We start from the raw sequence: 16,646 nt of genomic DNA, 5'->3' as shown, positions 1-16,646 counted from the left end.
TTGCTAGAAATTTGTATGGATTAGCTCTTCCCCTTTCCTTACTGGTGTGGGTTTCAGAGGCTGAGCAGGCTAAGGAGGGTGTCCATGTGGTGGGGCAGCCCAATATGGGGAGTCAGAGCCCAGGAAGGGTGAAGAGGGCTTACACTCATGAGGGTGAGCTTGTGTAGGATGTTAGAGCATAAGTGGGGTAAGGATGGATTCCAAGTGAGGGTGAGGGATCAGCATCTAGAATCAGTCTAGGGAGAGCAAGGAGAGCGTTCTTATGGAGGGTGGCCTAGCATAGGGTATCAGGCCTGAGCAAAGTGAACAGGATGTCCATGGGGGTTGGCTGACCTTGTGCAAAAACACCCAAGTAGAATGAAGAGGGCATCATCAACAATGGGGGCCTAGATTGAGCGCTCAGAGCCCAATCATGGACAGAAGGGCATCTTAGCGAGGAAGTGGCAACAAAGATTGAAGATTGATTCTATCCAAGGGGTTGATCCAATAAGGAAATAAGTTAAAGATAATGGAAGTGAATTTCTTACTGTCACAGAAGTTAGAAATGTGGAAAGGGAGAAAACTGGAATAACTCTTTGGTGTTGGATTGGAATTAAAGGTAGAAGTGTAAACTCATATTTTCAATATGTTTAGATATAGAAATATAGAGGGGTGTGTGTGTGTGTGTGTGTGTGTGTGTGTGTGTGTGTGTGTGTGTGTTATGCAGGAGAACATGTCTGTGGAAAAATTTCACAAGAAGTATTTAATTTTGGGAGTGTTTTTCTTTGGCCTTTGGAAAAAAAATCACATTTAGCACTCCGTTTATCTCCTTCTAAACTGTGATTACATTCAATTATCTTAACTGTTAAAATAGTAATATATACCTGTGTAGCCTTTTGTTGTGGTGTTGTGGGGATTAAAGGGCTAGAGAAGGGTGGCCTAGTCCTCTAACATCCAATAGAAAGAGATGCTTTCAGAAGTTGCTGGAGTTGGCTGTAGCAAAATGAATGGAGATTCATGATGCAGTTAAGAGCAACAGAGAAAAGCAGAGAGCACTGAGGTACGGCTTTAAAAGGCATATGATCTAAAATTTCACTTCCCCAATACATCAGAGAATGCTGACTCTTGAAAGTGGGAAGCTCACATGTGAGTTTTTGTCAATGATCCTCTTAGAATGTGATCCCAAAAAGTTGCTTTGGGACAGATATACGGCCAAAACTGATGAGAATGTAGCGTGAGTGAGTATGTGCCAAGATTGATCGGTCTACCACCGGCCCATGTGGGAATCGAACCTGCAGCCTTTGGAGTTAGGATCATGGAGCTCTAACCGCCTGAGCCACCGGGCCAGCCCCTGAATTTTATTCTTGCTGTGAGTTCAAATAATACAGTTCTCAGAAAATATTTCTCTAACTGCTTAGTTCCTTTTTTCTTTTCCTTCCTATTTCTTTCTCCTACCTTTTGACTTCCTACTTTTATTACTTTGGTAGCATATCTTTAAAAGTTACGGTTTTCACTGTGCTGGTCCCGGAGACTGGGTCTCTGTCTTAAAGTTTTCAGTTCTCATGAGATTCATCTTAGGGCTATTTGCCTAACTGGGGCCTCTGTTCTCATCTAGCTGCACAGTAGGAATTCTGACAAGCTGCCATCATGTTTGGTTTTCATTTTGAAATGTTTTAAGGAAGAGATGAGAGTGATTTTTTGAAGGAAGTAGAAGATCTCTTACCAATATGACTTCAGAGATTACTTATGCTGAAGTGAGGTTCAAAAACGAATCCAAGTCCTCAGGAACCAAATCAGAGCCTCCGACAGGTAAGAAACATTTTCTAGTGGTCAGAGTTAACGATGAGGTAAAGGATAAAGAAAAAATACTATAAATGAAGCATAGGTGATATTACTTGCTGGTTTTATGACTGGCCACATTTGGAAATATAGGATTGATTCTCAGACGATTGAGTTGCTTGAAGATAAGCATTAGGGGTTGTATATTTGTACTATAATAAAAACTGAGGTGTAAGAAATCCACTCTAGTCTTGAGCTAAGGAGAGTGCTAATTATGAGGAAAAGTTGTCCTCCTCTGTCTTCTGAGGCTCAGTGAGACTGTAGTCAAGAATTTCGGTACAGAAACAAAGCCCACTAAATTATTGGTAGTCCTTGCAGATTGATGAACTAGTGGGCTTAGTTTCTTTTTTGTTTATTCTCGTTTTTTATTTTTGCTTGTTTTAGTTTTAGGTGTATGGACTTTGTTTCTTGATCAGTTAGAGGGAAAGAGTTTGGTGGAGAGTGTTGTGGGTGTATTTGTTTATACTGGACTAAAGTGGAACAAAAGGTCATTGCAGATAAAAGACTACAAAGTCTTATTTTAAAAAGTCCCTTATATCTCAAGGGAAATTGCTCTGTAATCAGAAAATCTGTTGAATACTGCATCTCTGAAATAGATTCACCTAAGTTGGGGAGTTGATAAAAGGTAATTTGAGTAGCACGTATAATATCTCAGCTATAGAGTAAAAGAGAGAAAAAACGCATGTGAAGTATAAGAAGCCCTGGGGGTTGGGGGGGGGTCATCTCATGATTGCTCATGTTTTCCAAGACACTTCTGTGGAGACATAGAGAATGCTCTGTAAACCTGTTTTTTCCCCCCCTTAAAAATGTATATGTCTTCTTTATTATATGTTAAAATGTTCACTGTAAAAAAAAGCCTAAAAACTAGAGGTACATAAAAATTTTTATTTTATTCTTACCATCTAGAGATAACTATAACTTACATTTTAGTGTACATCCTTCTAGATAGAGATATACATAAATGTGTATATGTATTTTTTTTCTAAAAATGAGATCATAATATACATTACTGAGGGTTCCCCCCGCCCGGCAATGTATCATAACTTTCAGATAATAATAATTCTTAACCACGAAATGTTGACCTTATCCTAAAGATGTAATGAGGGATGATTATAAAGATTTATCTGCTATGGTATTATTTAAAGTAGTTAAAGTTGGAAACAATCTGGAAGGTTATTTAAATATACATAATCAAATACTATGCAACCACAATAGAGAATGTTTTAGAAGAAATATGGCAGTATGAAAAATGTTCATGATATAGCGAGTACAAAAATAATAGGTCAGAAACCAGTATATATGGTGTGATATATGGTGTGTCAATCATGTGGGAAAATGTATGTGTATATATATATTCTCTCTGTCTGTCTCTCTCTCTCTCTACACACATACACACACACAAACACACACACACGGTGCCAAAAAATGTATACACATTGTAAGAAAGAACAAAACTATTAAAATTGTAATACTCAATATATACCGATAACAAAAGACGAATACAAGTCATGTGTATACCTTTTTTTGACACCCCTGGTATATACTCTAAAAATTGCTGGAAGGATATATATCAAAATATTAACAATAGTTGTCCTCAATGGCAGAAATTAGTGTTTTTTATGTTTCAAAGTTTCTACAATGAACATTATTTCCTTCGTAGTTTTACATTATTCAAATGCTGTATTGTTAGTAATACCTAGTATGTTATCCAAGAAAAGGGAGAAGAGGAAGAGAAGGAGAAAGAGTAATTAAAAGTCAGAATATATTACTGATGAAACTAATTTAATTTCTTCTTCAGCTCCCAAAGAGAAGACCAGCCCTTATAAAAGTAACCCTGGTTTTTCCCAGGCACTTTTTCTCTCATTGCTGATACTTCTGCTGCTATTGGCAATCTCATTTTTTATCGCTTTCATCAGTAAGTATCCAAATGAAACTATAAGGAATGTCTGCCTTACACAAAGAGAGGATATTCATTATATACTGATATTTAACAATGGTTTTATCCAGAAATCTAGGAAAAAAGTCTTCTTTGGGTGAGGGGGTGATATAATTAGTGGGACTCCACTGGAAATGTTTTTTATTTGAATTTAGTTACTTTTCTATAAAAATAATGGAATCCATTCTCTTTATAGAAATTGAAGAGTATATGTTTTTACAATGTGTTTGTGTTATAAAGTGAAATCCGTAGAGTACCATGTCTACACTAGACAGTTGTGTAAGTGACGGCAAATCTAGATTTCCTTAGTAGTATTTATAAGGCGAGGCCTTTTTGCATACACAGATACATATTTGAGGATGAGCAGGTAGACAAGGAGATAGGAAGAAATATTCCAGGAAGAATTTCCCATTGAATTTTTACCTTAATTGTTTCTTAATTATTAGTTACCTTAATTATTTCTTCCTGCATAAGACTTGTGAGATCTAAAAGCCAAATTGGCAAATAGGTGGATTTCTGTTTATTTTTGGATTTAAGAATTTATCAAGTTGTTAAAAGGCATAAAAACTAGTACATACATTTGGGTAGATATTTTATTCATTCATTTGGTCATTCAATGAGCAAGGATGGCCATCAACTTTATATGTGATACCGTGCCAGACAAAATCTAGACAGAGTACTTAGTCTCAAAAATTTCAGAAAATGGTGGTAACTGGTCACATGAATGGTTACAACATTGCACACTATGTGTTGTATAGGTAAGAAGCACAGAAGGCCAAAATAGACTTCTTGAAGGAGGTGACATCTTGAGCTGTGTGTACCAAAAAATGATAGAGAGATGTGAGAGAGAATGGAAAAATCTTAGGAAACCCAAGTATATATGACTGACCATATGGTGCTAAGTGAACTGTGAGAAATGAAATTATAGGTGGGAAAAATAAGTAGGACTCAAATCATGAAGTGTGTACAATTTTAAAGAATGAATTTTTTTTCCCTGATGGTGATTGTATCAGTTATCTCCCGATGCTTAATAAACCAATCAAAAACTTAGTAGATGAAAACAGCGACTGTTTATTTAGCTCATGATTTTGTGATTTGGCAATCAGCTGATCATGGCTGAAACCAGGAGTTAAGGGGAAAGAGAACTGCGAGGTCAAAGAGGAAGGCGCCCTAGGATATTACTGATGACCATTGCAAGGGTGATTTTATTGGAGTGGTGGAAGCAGAAGCCATCTTTCTCTCTATTTCTCTTTTCTACAAGCCTTAGCTTTTGCATGCATCATATATTTAGCATTGAAGGAGAATATGGATAAGTCCGTTTAGATATATAATAGACCTGTTATGTCCTCTTTCAACTACTGATCTTTCAGCTATTTCTGGAGAAATTTATGGTTTCAAAATCAGTAAGTTTAGGATTACATTGAATATGGGATGATGGAAAATCTTTCCAGTCAGGTTCCTTCTGCACAATTAGGCATTTGTAGGTTTTGTTCCTATAAAGAATAGGAACAATAAAGAACAAAGGTATAACACTGCCAGGAAAATGAATGCTCTTATTCTCTTTTTCAGTTTTCTTTAAAAAATATTCTCAGCTTCTTAAAGAAAAAAAGACTGTAAAAGAATTCACTCACACAGCTTTGGAATGTATGAAAGAAAATTTGACTATGGAAGGTAAAAATTAATGTTCCTATAATTCAGTTGTTGACTATACTGTGTAGGGATCCTCAATCAATATTTCTGTGAAAAAGATTCACACGTCATACTAAGTTGAGTCTCATGATCATTTTAAACTTTAAGTATACAAATATATAGGATCTAAAATTCTTATGTGAATATCTTTAATTTATCTGTGCAAGGAAACAGTCTTAGTTGTAAAAAATTTTACATTGCTTTTGGATTTCTTCAGCCTTCACTTCTTTCCGAAATTTTTGTGCACACTTGCTCTTTTTCTCACATATCAGTTAAAACTTACTCTCTCAAGAGAGATCTAATTCATTTGTGTTTTAAAAACATTTTTTAAATGAAAGTTTATTGGGGTGACAATTGTTAGTAAAGTTATGAAGGTTTCAGGTGTACAATTCTGTAATACATCATCTATAAATCACATGGTGATGGAAGAAAACATATTGTATGTTCATAAAACATTTCTGGAATAACACATAAAATACTCTTACAGTGTTTTACCTATAGAGACTAGGATTGAAGATGTTGAAAGAGAAAGTTTTAGTTTTGTTTTATGGAGATGATGATGTTGATATAAAGATAATTTATAGTGATATAAATATGAATGTGAATAATTTAGTTAGAAAATAGACAATTTTTTTTAATTAAATTTATTGGGGTGACAATTGTTAGTAGAAAAATAGACAATAACAACAGTTTTATAGTTATAGCAAATTGAGCAGATAATACAGAGTTTCCATGTCACTCCCCTCCCCTGTGCACATAGTTTCCCCAGTTATTAACATCTTAACATTAGTAAGGTACATTCATTACAACTAATGAACCAGTATTAATATACTAGCATTAATTAAAGTTCATAGCTTATTCAGATTTCTGTAGTTTTTACCTAATGTTATATTTTTTTTATTTGAGGACCCCATCCAAAATAGCTCATTACATTTAGTTTCCATGTCTCTTTATGCTCCTCTTGGCTGTGATAGTTTCTCAGCTGTTTCTTGGTTTTGATAACTTTGGCAGTTTTGAGGAATATTGGCCAGGTATATTGTCGGATGCCCCTCTATTGGAAATTAGTGGTATTTTTCTAATGATTAGAGTGGGGTTATTGGTTTTTGAGAGGAAGATCATAGACATGAAGTACCATATTCATCACATTATATCAATGTATGTACCATCAACATGATTTTTGACAATTGATGTTGACTTTGATCACCTGCCTGAGGTAATATTTGTCATATTTCTCCAGTATAAAGTTATTCTCCACCCCCCCTTTTCATACTGTACTCTTTGGAGGGAAGTTGCTGTGTGCAGCCCATAATTAAGTATTAAGGAATTAGCCTCCCTGTCCTTTAAGGTGGAGCATTGTATTAGTCTGCTTAGGCTGCCGTAAGAAAATATAGGTATCCCCCGCTTTTCAGAAGTTTGCATTTTGCCACTTCACTTATACAAAAGACCTAAATTAGTACCTGTTTTTGTTAACCGAAGAAAATCTGAAGAGGATTTTCACTTTTACAAAAAAAAGCAAAAAGCAAGCAAAGCAGTTACTGTTTGTTTTGCAGCAAGCTCCTAACAGAGACAGCACACACCTTGAGCAGCAAGAGTGGTCCCGCCAAACACCCTCCCGGGCAACTGCACTCAGTATCTCAGCATCAAGCTGCCACAGCTTTGATCTGTGTCTGTGAGCTTTGGTGTTTTATCTTGATTTATTTTGTGCGTCCATTAACAACAAGATGTGTCCTAAGTTATCAGAAAAGCCTGAGAGGTTATTTTTTGGGTCTGAGGAGCCATGGCTCCTGTTATTGAAGAATGGTGTTAGACACCAAGATCTGGACACTAGGTATGCTCATTGCTAGTGGGGTATCATTTCTTTTAGGCCTTCTCAGCTGACAGAGCAAAAAAATATATATGTGTGTACTAACCTGTGTATATACATGTATCTGAATATTTCTACATGTAACTATCTGTACCTATAATAAGTTAAACATCAGCTTTTACTGATGTCTCCAACTCTAATCCATTATCACATGCGTCATCCTAGTCTATACCCCTTGATACCTTGAAGTGACAAATCTGGTTCTCACCATTGCCCAATACATTTACTTAATTATTCAATTCCAAGTAACACAGATCATAGTATCAGAATCAGAAACTCATACCACCATGGGAAAGAACTTTATAACTAGAATACAGAGCTTATGCGCAGTTTCTTTTGTCTTTTATAGACTCCATTTCCAAAGTTACTTAGGTCATCACCTTACACCCCACCCTCTTCAGTGTGGTTGTTTCCTACACTTGTAATACATTTAGATTCTATTGTCACAGTCTTCATTCTTTCATGGGATCCCCTGACCTCCTAAATGAATTTTAAAAATTTGCATACAATAAATATGTAAAGTTCTATGGATTTTTGACAAATACATAATGTCATATATTCATTATTACAGTATCACACAGAATAGTTTCAGTGGTTTAAAAATTTCCTGTGCTCCTTCCTCCTTTCCAAACTCTTAGTAATCACAGAAATGTTTACTTTCTCTAAACTTTTGCCATTTCCAGAATGCCTTATCATTAGAAATATACAGTAGGTAGTCAATTTACACTGGCTTATTTTACTTAGCAATATGCATTTAAGGGTCCTCCATGTCTTTTCATGACTAAATAGTTCATTTAAAAATCACTGAATACTATTCCTTTGTAGGGTGTACCAAAGTTTGTTTATTCTTCCACCTGTGAAAGAACATCTTGATTGCTTCCAATTTTTGATGCTTATAAATAAAGCTGCTGTAAACATTGCATATAGATTTTAGTGTGGACATAACTTTTCCACTCAATTAGATCAGTACCGCCTAGAGGATATTATGCTGAGTGTAGTAAGTCAGACAGCAAAAGACAAATGTCATATGATTTCACTTATAAGTACAATTTAAAAAACAAAATAAATAAACGAATGAAACAGAAACAAACTTATAGATGCAGAGAACATTTTGATGGTGGCCAGATGGCAGTGGGGTTGGGTGTGGGTGAAAAAGGGGAAAAGATTAAGAACAAATTGATTGTTACAAAGTCGTCATGGGGATATAGGATATAGCATAAGGAATATAGTCAGTAGTATGGTAATAACGATGTATGGTGTCCAGAACCAGATGGCTTCATTAGTGATTTCTACTAAACATTCAAGTAGGATCTAATACCTGTCCTACTCAACATCTTCCAAAACACTGAAGAAGAGACAATATTGCCTAACTCATTTTATGAGGCCAACATTTCTCTGATACCAAAACCTGGTAAGGATAACACAAAAAAAGAAAATTATAGACCAGTATCTCTGATGAATACAGATGCAAAAATCCTAAAAAAAAATTCTAGCAAATCGAATATAGCAGTGCATTAAAAAGATTATACATCATGACGAAGTGGGGTTCATCCCAGGGGCACAAGGATGAACCACATAAACAAAATAAAGGATAAAAAATCATGTGATTGTATTGATAGATACAGAAAAAGCATTTGACAAGATACAACATTCATTTAGGATTAAAGCGCTTAATGAAATGGAAAATACCTTAACAAAATAAAGGCCATATATGACAAACCCTCAGCTAATATCATAATTAATGGTGAAAAACTGAAGTTCTATGTTCAGGAACACAACAGGGCTGTCCGCTATCACCATTGCTTTTCAACATAGTATTGGAAGTCCTAGCCAGAGCAATCAAGCAAGAGAAAGAAATAAACGGCATCCAAATTGGGAATGAAGAAGTTAAATTGTCACTTTCTGCAGATGACATGATGCTATATATAGAAAACCCTGAAGACTCCACCAAAAAAGCGATTAGAAACCATAAACGAATACAGTACAGTTTCTGGCTACAGAATTAACGTACAAAAATCCATTGCATTCCTACATACTAACAACGAAGTCTCAGAATAAGAAAAGAAACAAACAACAACAAAAAACCAAAACCGATTCTTTTTGCAATTGAAACAAAAAGAATAAAATACCTAGGAATAAACTTAACCAAGGATGTGAAAGACCTATACACTGAAAACTATAAGATATTTTTAAAGAAATGGAAGAAGACACAAATAAGTGGAAAGATATTTCATGTTCATGGATTGGAAGAATCAGCATAGTTAAAATGGCCGTATTACCCAAAGCAATATACAGATTTAATGCAATCCCCATAAAAATCCCAATAGCATTTTTTAAAGAAATAGAACAAAAAGTCATCAGATTTGTATGGAAACACAAAAGACCCCGAATAGCCAAAGCAATCCTAAAAAAAAAGAATAATGCTGGAAGTACACTCCCTGACTTCAGCTTGTACCATGTTTCCCCCAAAATAAGGCCAGGTCTCATATTAATTTTTGCTTTAAAGATGCATTAGGGTATGTTTTTAGGGGATGTCTTATTTTTTCATGTACAACAATCTACTCTTATTCAAATATAGTCATGTCATTTTTTTCAGGAACATCGTCATATCATACTAAATAGGTCCGTCTGGCTGACGATCTTAACTGGGGCTTATTTACGGGGTAGGTCATATTTTCAGGGAAACACGGTACTATAGAGCAACAATAATCAAAACAGTATGGTATTGGCTGAAAAACAGACACACAGACCAATGGAATAGAATTGAAATCCCAGAAAGCAAACCACATAAGTATGAACAGATAATTTTAGACAAAGGAGCCAGAAACATATGGTGGAGAAAGATAGCCTCTTCAATAAATGGTGCTGGGAGAATTGGAAAGCCATGTGCAAAAGAATGAAACTAGATTGCTATCTGTCACTGTGTACCATTATTTACTATAAATGGAATAAAGACCTAAACATAAGACCTGAAACAATAAACTGCATAGAAGAAAACAGGTACTAAACTGATGGACCTTGGGTTCAAAGAGGATTTTATGAATTTGACTCCAAAGGCAAAGGAGGTAAAAGCTAAAATAAATGAATGGGACTATATCAAACTAGAAAACTTCTGCACAGCAAAACAAACCCTTGACAAAATAAAGAGGCAACTAACTGATGGGAGAAGATTTTTGCAAACAACACCTCAGATAAGGGGCTAATATCCAAAATACATAAGGAATTCATACAACTCAACAACAAAAAACAAACAATCCAATTAAAAAATGGGCAGACGACTTGAATAGACATTTCTCCAAAAAGGACATACAGATGGCCAATAGACATATAAAAAATGCTCAACATCACTAATCATCAGAGAAATGCAAATAAAAACCACAATGAGATATCCCCTCACACCAGTTAGAATGGTTATCATCAACAAGGCAAATAATAACAAGTGTTGGATAGGCTGTGGAGAAAAAGGAACCCTCTGTTGGTGGGAATGCAGACTGGTACAGCCACATTGGAAGGCAATGTGGAGGTTCGTCAAAAAATTAAGAATAGAATTACCATATGACCCAGCAATCCCTCTCCTGGGGATCTACCCAAAAAATCTGGAAACCTTTATCTGTAAAGATATATGTGCTCCGATGTTCACTACAGCTTTATTTACGGTGGCCAAGACATGGAAACAACAAATAGATGATTGGTAAAGAAGAGGTGGTATATATACCACAATGGAATACTACTCTTTCATAAGGAAACATGAAACAGTGCCATTTGTGACAACATGGATGGATCTTGAGATTATTATGCTAAGAGAAATAAATCAGACAGAAAAAGTCAAGAACCATATGATTTCACTGAGATGTGGGATATAAAACTGTAAGCAACAAAAGAGCAAGATAAACGAATAGGGAAACAAAACCTCATAGACACAGACAATAGTTTAGTGGTTACCAGAGGGTAAGGAGGGAGAGAGATGGTACAAGAGGGTAAATGGGGTCAAATATATGGTGATGAAGAGAATTGACTCTGGGTGGTGAGCACACAACATAGGTGATGTATTACAGAACTGTACACCTGAAACCTATGTAACTTTACTAACCATTGTCTCCCCAATAAACTTTAATTTTAAAAAAATCAGATAATTCTAATATTTCTGTTGTATTGCCATGTACTTGTTTTCTTTTTCTTTTATATTAATTTTGAGAACATTTTGGTGTTTGGTATAATGAGTGATTTTCCACTGAAACCTAGATGTTTCTGTATAATGTTCTGAGTGTCTGGATCTTATTTAAACCTGTTTTAGCTGGCTTTTCCTGATAGCACTCTGGCAAGGGAAAGGGAGCCCTGCTTTGTTACTGCTTGTTGTAGGTAGACTTGACCTTTACACCTGATGGGCGGGGGCTCCTTGTTACCTCTGGATGCAGATAGGATTCCCGGTTTCCATGTGGTTCCCCCTTGTCCTTAATTTTAACACACACTTTGTAAATTACTTTTCTCACATTGTACCTATATGGCCTTATGTCACTACAGAGAAAGACTGGAGCTGCTGCCCAAAGGGTTGGAAATCATTTAGTTTTAATTGCTACTTTATCTCTACTAAAAACGAAAATTGGACTGAGAGTGAAAAGAACTGCTCAGGAATGAAGGCTCACCTGCTAGTGATCAACACCAAGGATGAGCAGGTACTTTCTAATAAATAACGAAGTCAGGAATTTTGTCTGGGTTTTGTACACCTTTTGGCTAAGAAGAACATTTTTCATAGTTTTGGGATATTGGTGCTGTGGCAAAAGACTTTAAAATAGATAGGAAATGTTACTTAAGCCTTTACATTCCACATCTCCTCTCGTTCCTGCTTCCAGGAAACTGATCTCCTTCAAAATAAATGGGGACATTTAAAATATAATATGTGGTGGTTGAAAGGAAGAATGAAATTATTTCAGCCTGAAATATCAATTTATTATTGCAACATGTAAATATTTTATAAATTACAGTTTAACAGAGAAGGGGTATTAGGTCAAATAGGGAAATCAAGTTCAATCAGGAAGAGTCACCATCAACAATCAGAAATGAAGTAAAAGAATTTGAGGCTGTTTAAGGAAAATAATCTGCAAGTGTTTTCTCATGCATAACTTTGAAGTATATCATCTCTCAGTGAAGAAAAGAAGGGAAGTGAGTCTGAGGTGAGAATTCACTATGATCATGGATAGAAATTGCTTCCATATGTATTGAACAATGCTATACTCTGAATGTTTGTGTCCTCTCCAAATTCATATGTTGAAATTGTGATTCCCAAAATGATGGTATTAGGAAGTGGGGCCTTCACAAGGTGCCTAGGTCATGAGCACCAATAAATTGGATTAGTGTTCTTATCAAAAAGACCCCAAATTGCTACATTGCCTTTCCACTATGTAAGGACACAGCCAGAAGGTGCCAGACTTGCCCCACCATGCTCGTACCCTGATCTGGGATTCCAGCCTTCAGAACTGTGAGAAATAGATTTCTGTTGTTTATAAGCCACCCAGTCTGTGGTATTTTGTTGTAGGAACCCAAAGAGATTAAGACAAATGTCATGCTCACAAGTGATGTCTACGTGTTATCCTGCACTGCACAGCCAGAGAAGGCCTAGGATCCTGGGCAGGGCCTCCACGTGTTTGTTCCTGAATCTTCTCCTTTCCTTCTCTTCTCCCTAAAGCCATAAAGAAGTCAATTCAACGTGAATACTCTAAAGGCTGTAACTGCTTTCTTTTCTTCCTTCAGGAATTTATCACTGGGAACCTGGATACAAGAGGGGCTTATTTTGTGGGGCTGTCAGACCCAGAGGGGACAGGAAACTGGCAATGGGTCGATCAGACACCATACAATCGAAGTGCCACGTGAGTATAGAATTAGATGAAGGACCCCTGTGTCTTGGATCATCAGGCATTTTAGGGTGTCCCGACTATCAATGCCAACTGTCAGGTATTAAAATAAAATAGCTTACTTTTCTTTTAACTCTTGGGCACTATGTAAATAATTTTATTATCTAATTTAATCACAAAGAATTCTATGAGGCACACATTATTTTTCTCACTCTAAAGCTGAGGAAGTTGAGTTCAGAGAGTTTAGATACCTCAGTGAATATTATCCAGTGGTGGCATCCGTGGTCCTTAAACCAAAGCTATCTGATACCAAAGTCTGTGCTTTTAACCAGTACATTTATATTTCTAAATATAACAAATATTTATGTCTGTAATGATTATAACCAATTGTTAATATTTACTATCTCTCATAAAGCAAATACGCTAAATTCTCATAGTTTTATAATAACTCGTATTTATGAGGGTATTTTAAAACTCTTAAGTGCTTTAGAACATTTTAGTACATTACCACCTTTGGGCCTTAGGTGATATAAGTAGGGGTATTACTTTATTCTTTGTTTTTTAGATATGTAAATAAGGGAAATTAAAATACTTGTTTAAGATAACAGGAATAGTAGCAGATTCAGAGATTTTAGCTACTTCTTTAGACTCCAAGAGCAGTACATTTAAAAAAAGAAAAAAAAAAGGAAACAAACTACATTGATTGATACTTGGGACCAGGGGACCAGGGTAAAACCTTGTCATCATTTAAAGGAGCCTAGACAGTGACAATACCCTAGGAACAGGGCATATAGATGGACAAATAGAAGGGAGCCTCTGGAATATGTACTGGGAAAGTGTTTATGCAGTAAAATGACACAGTACTGGATGATGTAGGCATAATTTTCAAGGGAAATGCCAGAGACACAGAGACATAGCATGAGAAGTAGGAAAGGAATGATTTGGGCATATCTGCCTTGATTTTCACAAAGTTAAACCCCAGCTTTCTCCCTCACTGTCTCTAACCCTTCTCGCTATTTGAAGACACATCCTCATCCTTTTTCCCCCTTTCAGATTCTGGCACCAAGGTGAACCCAGTCATCCTGATGAACGTTGTGCTATACTGAATGCTCGTCAGCAGGGATGGGGCTTGAATGATATCTCCTGTAACCTACCTCAGAGATCAATTTGCAAGATGATGAAGATCTACTTATGAATGAAAATTCTCGGTGAACATGTCGTTGAATTGGTGTCCACCATTAAAGAGAGAGCTAATTTACTTTTTACTTTTATTTTTTTAAAACTTTTTTTTTTAAATTGGAGACTATTGGGGGACAGTGTTTTTCCAGGGCCCAACAGCTCCAAGTCAAGACGTCCTTCAATCTAGTTGTGGAAGGCGCAGCTCAGCTGCAGGTCCAGACACTATTTTCAATCTTAGTTGTAGGGGCCTCAGCTTACCATCCATGCAGGAATTGAACTGGCAACCTTGTTGTTAAGAGCTCAGGCTCTAACCAATTGAGCCATCCGGCTGCCCCTAATTTGCTTTTTAAATTTCATATGTAAGCTTGTATGAGTGATCTCCATAGAATTTTCCAGTAAGCTGTTACCTAGTTCACCTATGATAAAATCAGTGTACACATTCATTTATTTATTCATTAATAAAATGAAAATATACTGAGCATTTTCCATGTGCAGACACATACTGGAGACACTATCTGCAGACAAACGGAAGAAGCATGAGCCTCCTCTCCCAATTTTTGTCTAATTGCTAAGGGGTTCGATACTGATATGATATGATGTGGCTGGGTCCTCCATCTATGTGGATTTTTCTCTTTATGGGTTGGTCAAAAGAAAATAATACTGAATATTACATTCATTTATCAGATTTATTATTTTCACTGAAAGCAAACTATTTATCAGTTGGAATATAATATACCTCAGTGTAAGATAATTTCCAGCTTTGGTCCAGTGGGCTCTTGGGCTTCCTAACATTCTCTATTTGGTCTTGGATTGTCATTTAACATCAGAGTACAGCCATAGGATAATCAGAGATTGAGCATTGGATGTTTAGAATTAGTAGTTATTACTGGTGTGAAACAGAATATAAACAGAGCCACTTTAAAAAGGGAGTTGGAATAATTTTATATATATAATGTGATGGTTCAGTGTGAGGTCGGAGGGATAGTGGATGGGGGGAGGGGGGTTCACAGTATGAGGGATATAAATGATGAACGTCTAAGTATTACCTTGTTTTGTACACCTGAAACTAATAAATAAATTAATTAAAAAAAAAAATAAAAAAAAAAAAATAAAAAGGGAGTTGGAGTTGCCATCCCAGAGGAAGTGCCTTGCATGTCTTACCCCTCCTTTGGGATGTTAAAACTTGGCAAAATAACCTTTGAACTGGACCTAAAGGAGCACTGTATTCCAAACAACTGTCTGCAAGGATAAGCAAAAAAAGCTGATATTATGATTACCTGGCTGAAAATTAAAGACATTCTTTAGAATTAGCATTACTATGTTAGTCTATCTGCACCTATAGAAATCCCTTTCTTCTATTCATGTAATTGTTCCCCTTACCTTTCTCATAAATACACCTCGTCTTTAACTTATAGTTGGAACGCTATTTGGGTGTATGCCTGAATCATAGCTTTTGGATCTCAAATGTTTGTTGCCTCTCACTTTGGCCTTTTATTTTTCGGTTAACACTGGTGAGTTGATGCAGATTTGTATTCATCAGGTATTTTGATACATTTTTTTCTTTGGTTAAGTTTTATGGTTTCTATGTATGGCTTGCCACTCAAAAGGTCCTATGGTGTATTTGTAGTCCCCTTTTTACCAAAGTTCTTATAGATCATTTTCTTTCTACAACAATATAAAACATATCATATTTACAATAAAGCCTGTAATTCATTGCTTTAGTATAGTAGTTGTAATTGATCATGATAAAGCTAATTCTCACCACGGTTATCTCAATATGACCTGAGATCATACCCTGATTTTCTTGATACAACTGAATCATTACATTTGCTGCTCACTTCCCAACAATATCTAAAGTTTAGTTATTTTTATACAGGTCCGATCATATTTATTGTATATAGAATTTACCAGTTATTTCCCAGAGAGCAATTTACGTAATAAATCTGGGGAAACTTTATTTACAATGAGATTTTCCCCTTATTGTTATATTTTAATCATCTGGGAGTGGATTGTAGGAAGGGCAAGAAGAACTACATTATTAAATGCCTTTGATTGTCAGAATAGATGTGCTTAAAATGGAGTGAAAAGGAGAATGGTAACATTAGTCAGTGCTGGAACTCTTCTCCTCTCTACACATTACATTTATGAATGTGGTTCAGAGCCTATTTTAAAATATTTTCCCTAGAGCACCATTAAATCGAGATTGTGTGTAGTAGGTTTTATGTAATTTTGTGTTTAAAGAGTGACATTTAAATGAAGAATCATCCAGCTGAGTTCCAATCAATGGACAGAATTGCGAAAAATAACGAAA

The 16,646-nt window shown here is 35.9% G+C and overlaps 1 protein-coding gene across 1 annotated transcript; it reads left to right on the top strand.

Moving 5' to 3' along the window:
* The first annotated feature begins 1,084 nt into the window (after window positions 1–1,084).
* On the top strand, window positions 1,085–15,419 carry CLEC4A (C-type lectin domain family 4 member A). Its single transcript, XM_081059529.1, has 7 exons — window positions 1,085–1,348; window positions 1,595–1,788; window positions 3,617–3,733; window positions 5,324–5,425; window positions 11,829–11,980; window positions 13,056–13,171; window positions 14,210–15,419. Exons 2-7 carry the CDS (start codon window positions 1,707–1,709, stop codon window positions 14,349–14,351), a joined length of 711 nt encoding a protein of 236 aa, XP_080915655.1. The 5' UTR covers window positions 1,085–1,348; window positions 1,595–1,706; the 3' UTR covers window positions 14,352–15,419.
* Window positions 15,420–16,646: the final 1,227 nt, after the last annotated feature.

The sequence above is a fragment of the Rhinolophus hipposideros genome (assembly GCF_964194185.1).
Source record: "Rhinolophus hipposideros genome assembly, chromosome: 9".
Taxonomy (NCBI): Eukaryota; Metazoa; Chordata; class Mammalia; order Chiroptera; family Rhinolophidae; genus Rhinolophus; species Rhinolophus hipposideros.
Note: the sequence above shows the minus strand (reverse complement) of the source record. Positions and strands in the feature narration are given on the sequence as shown.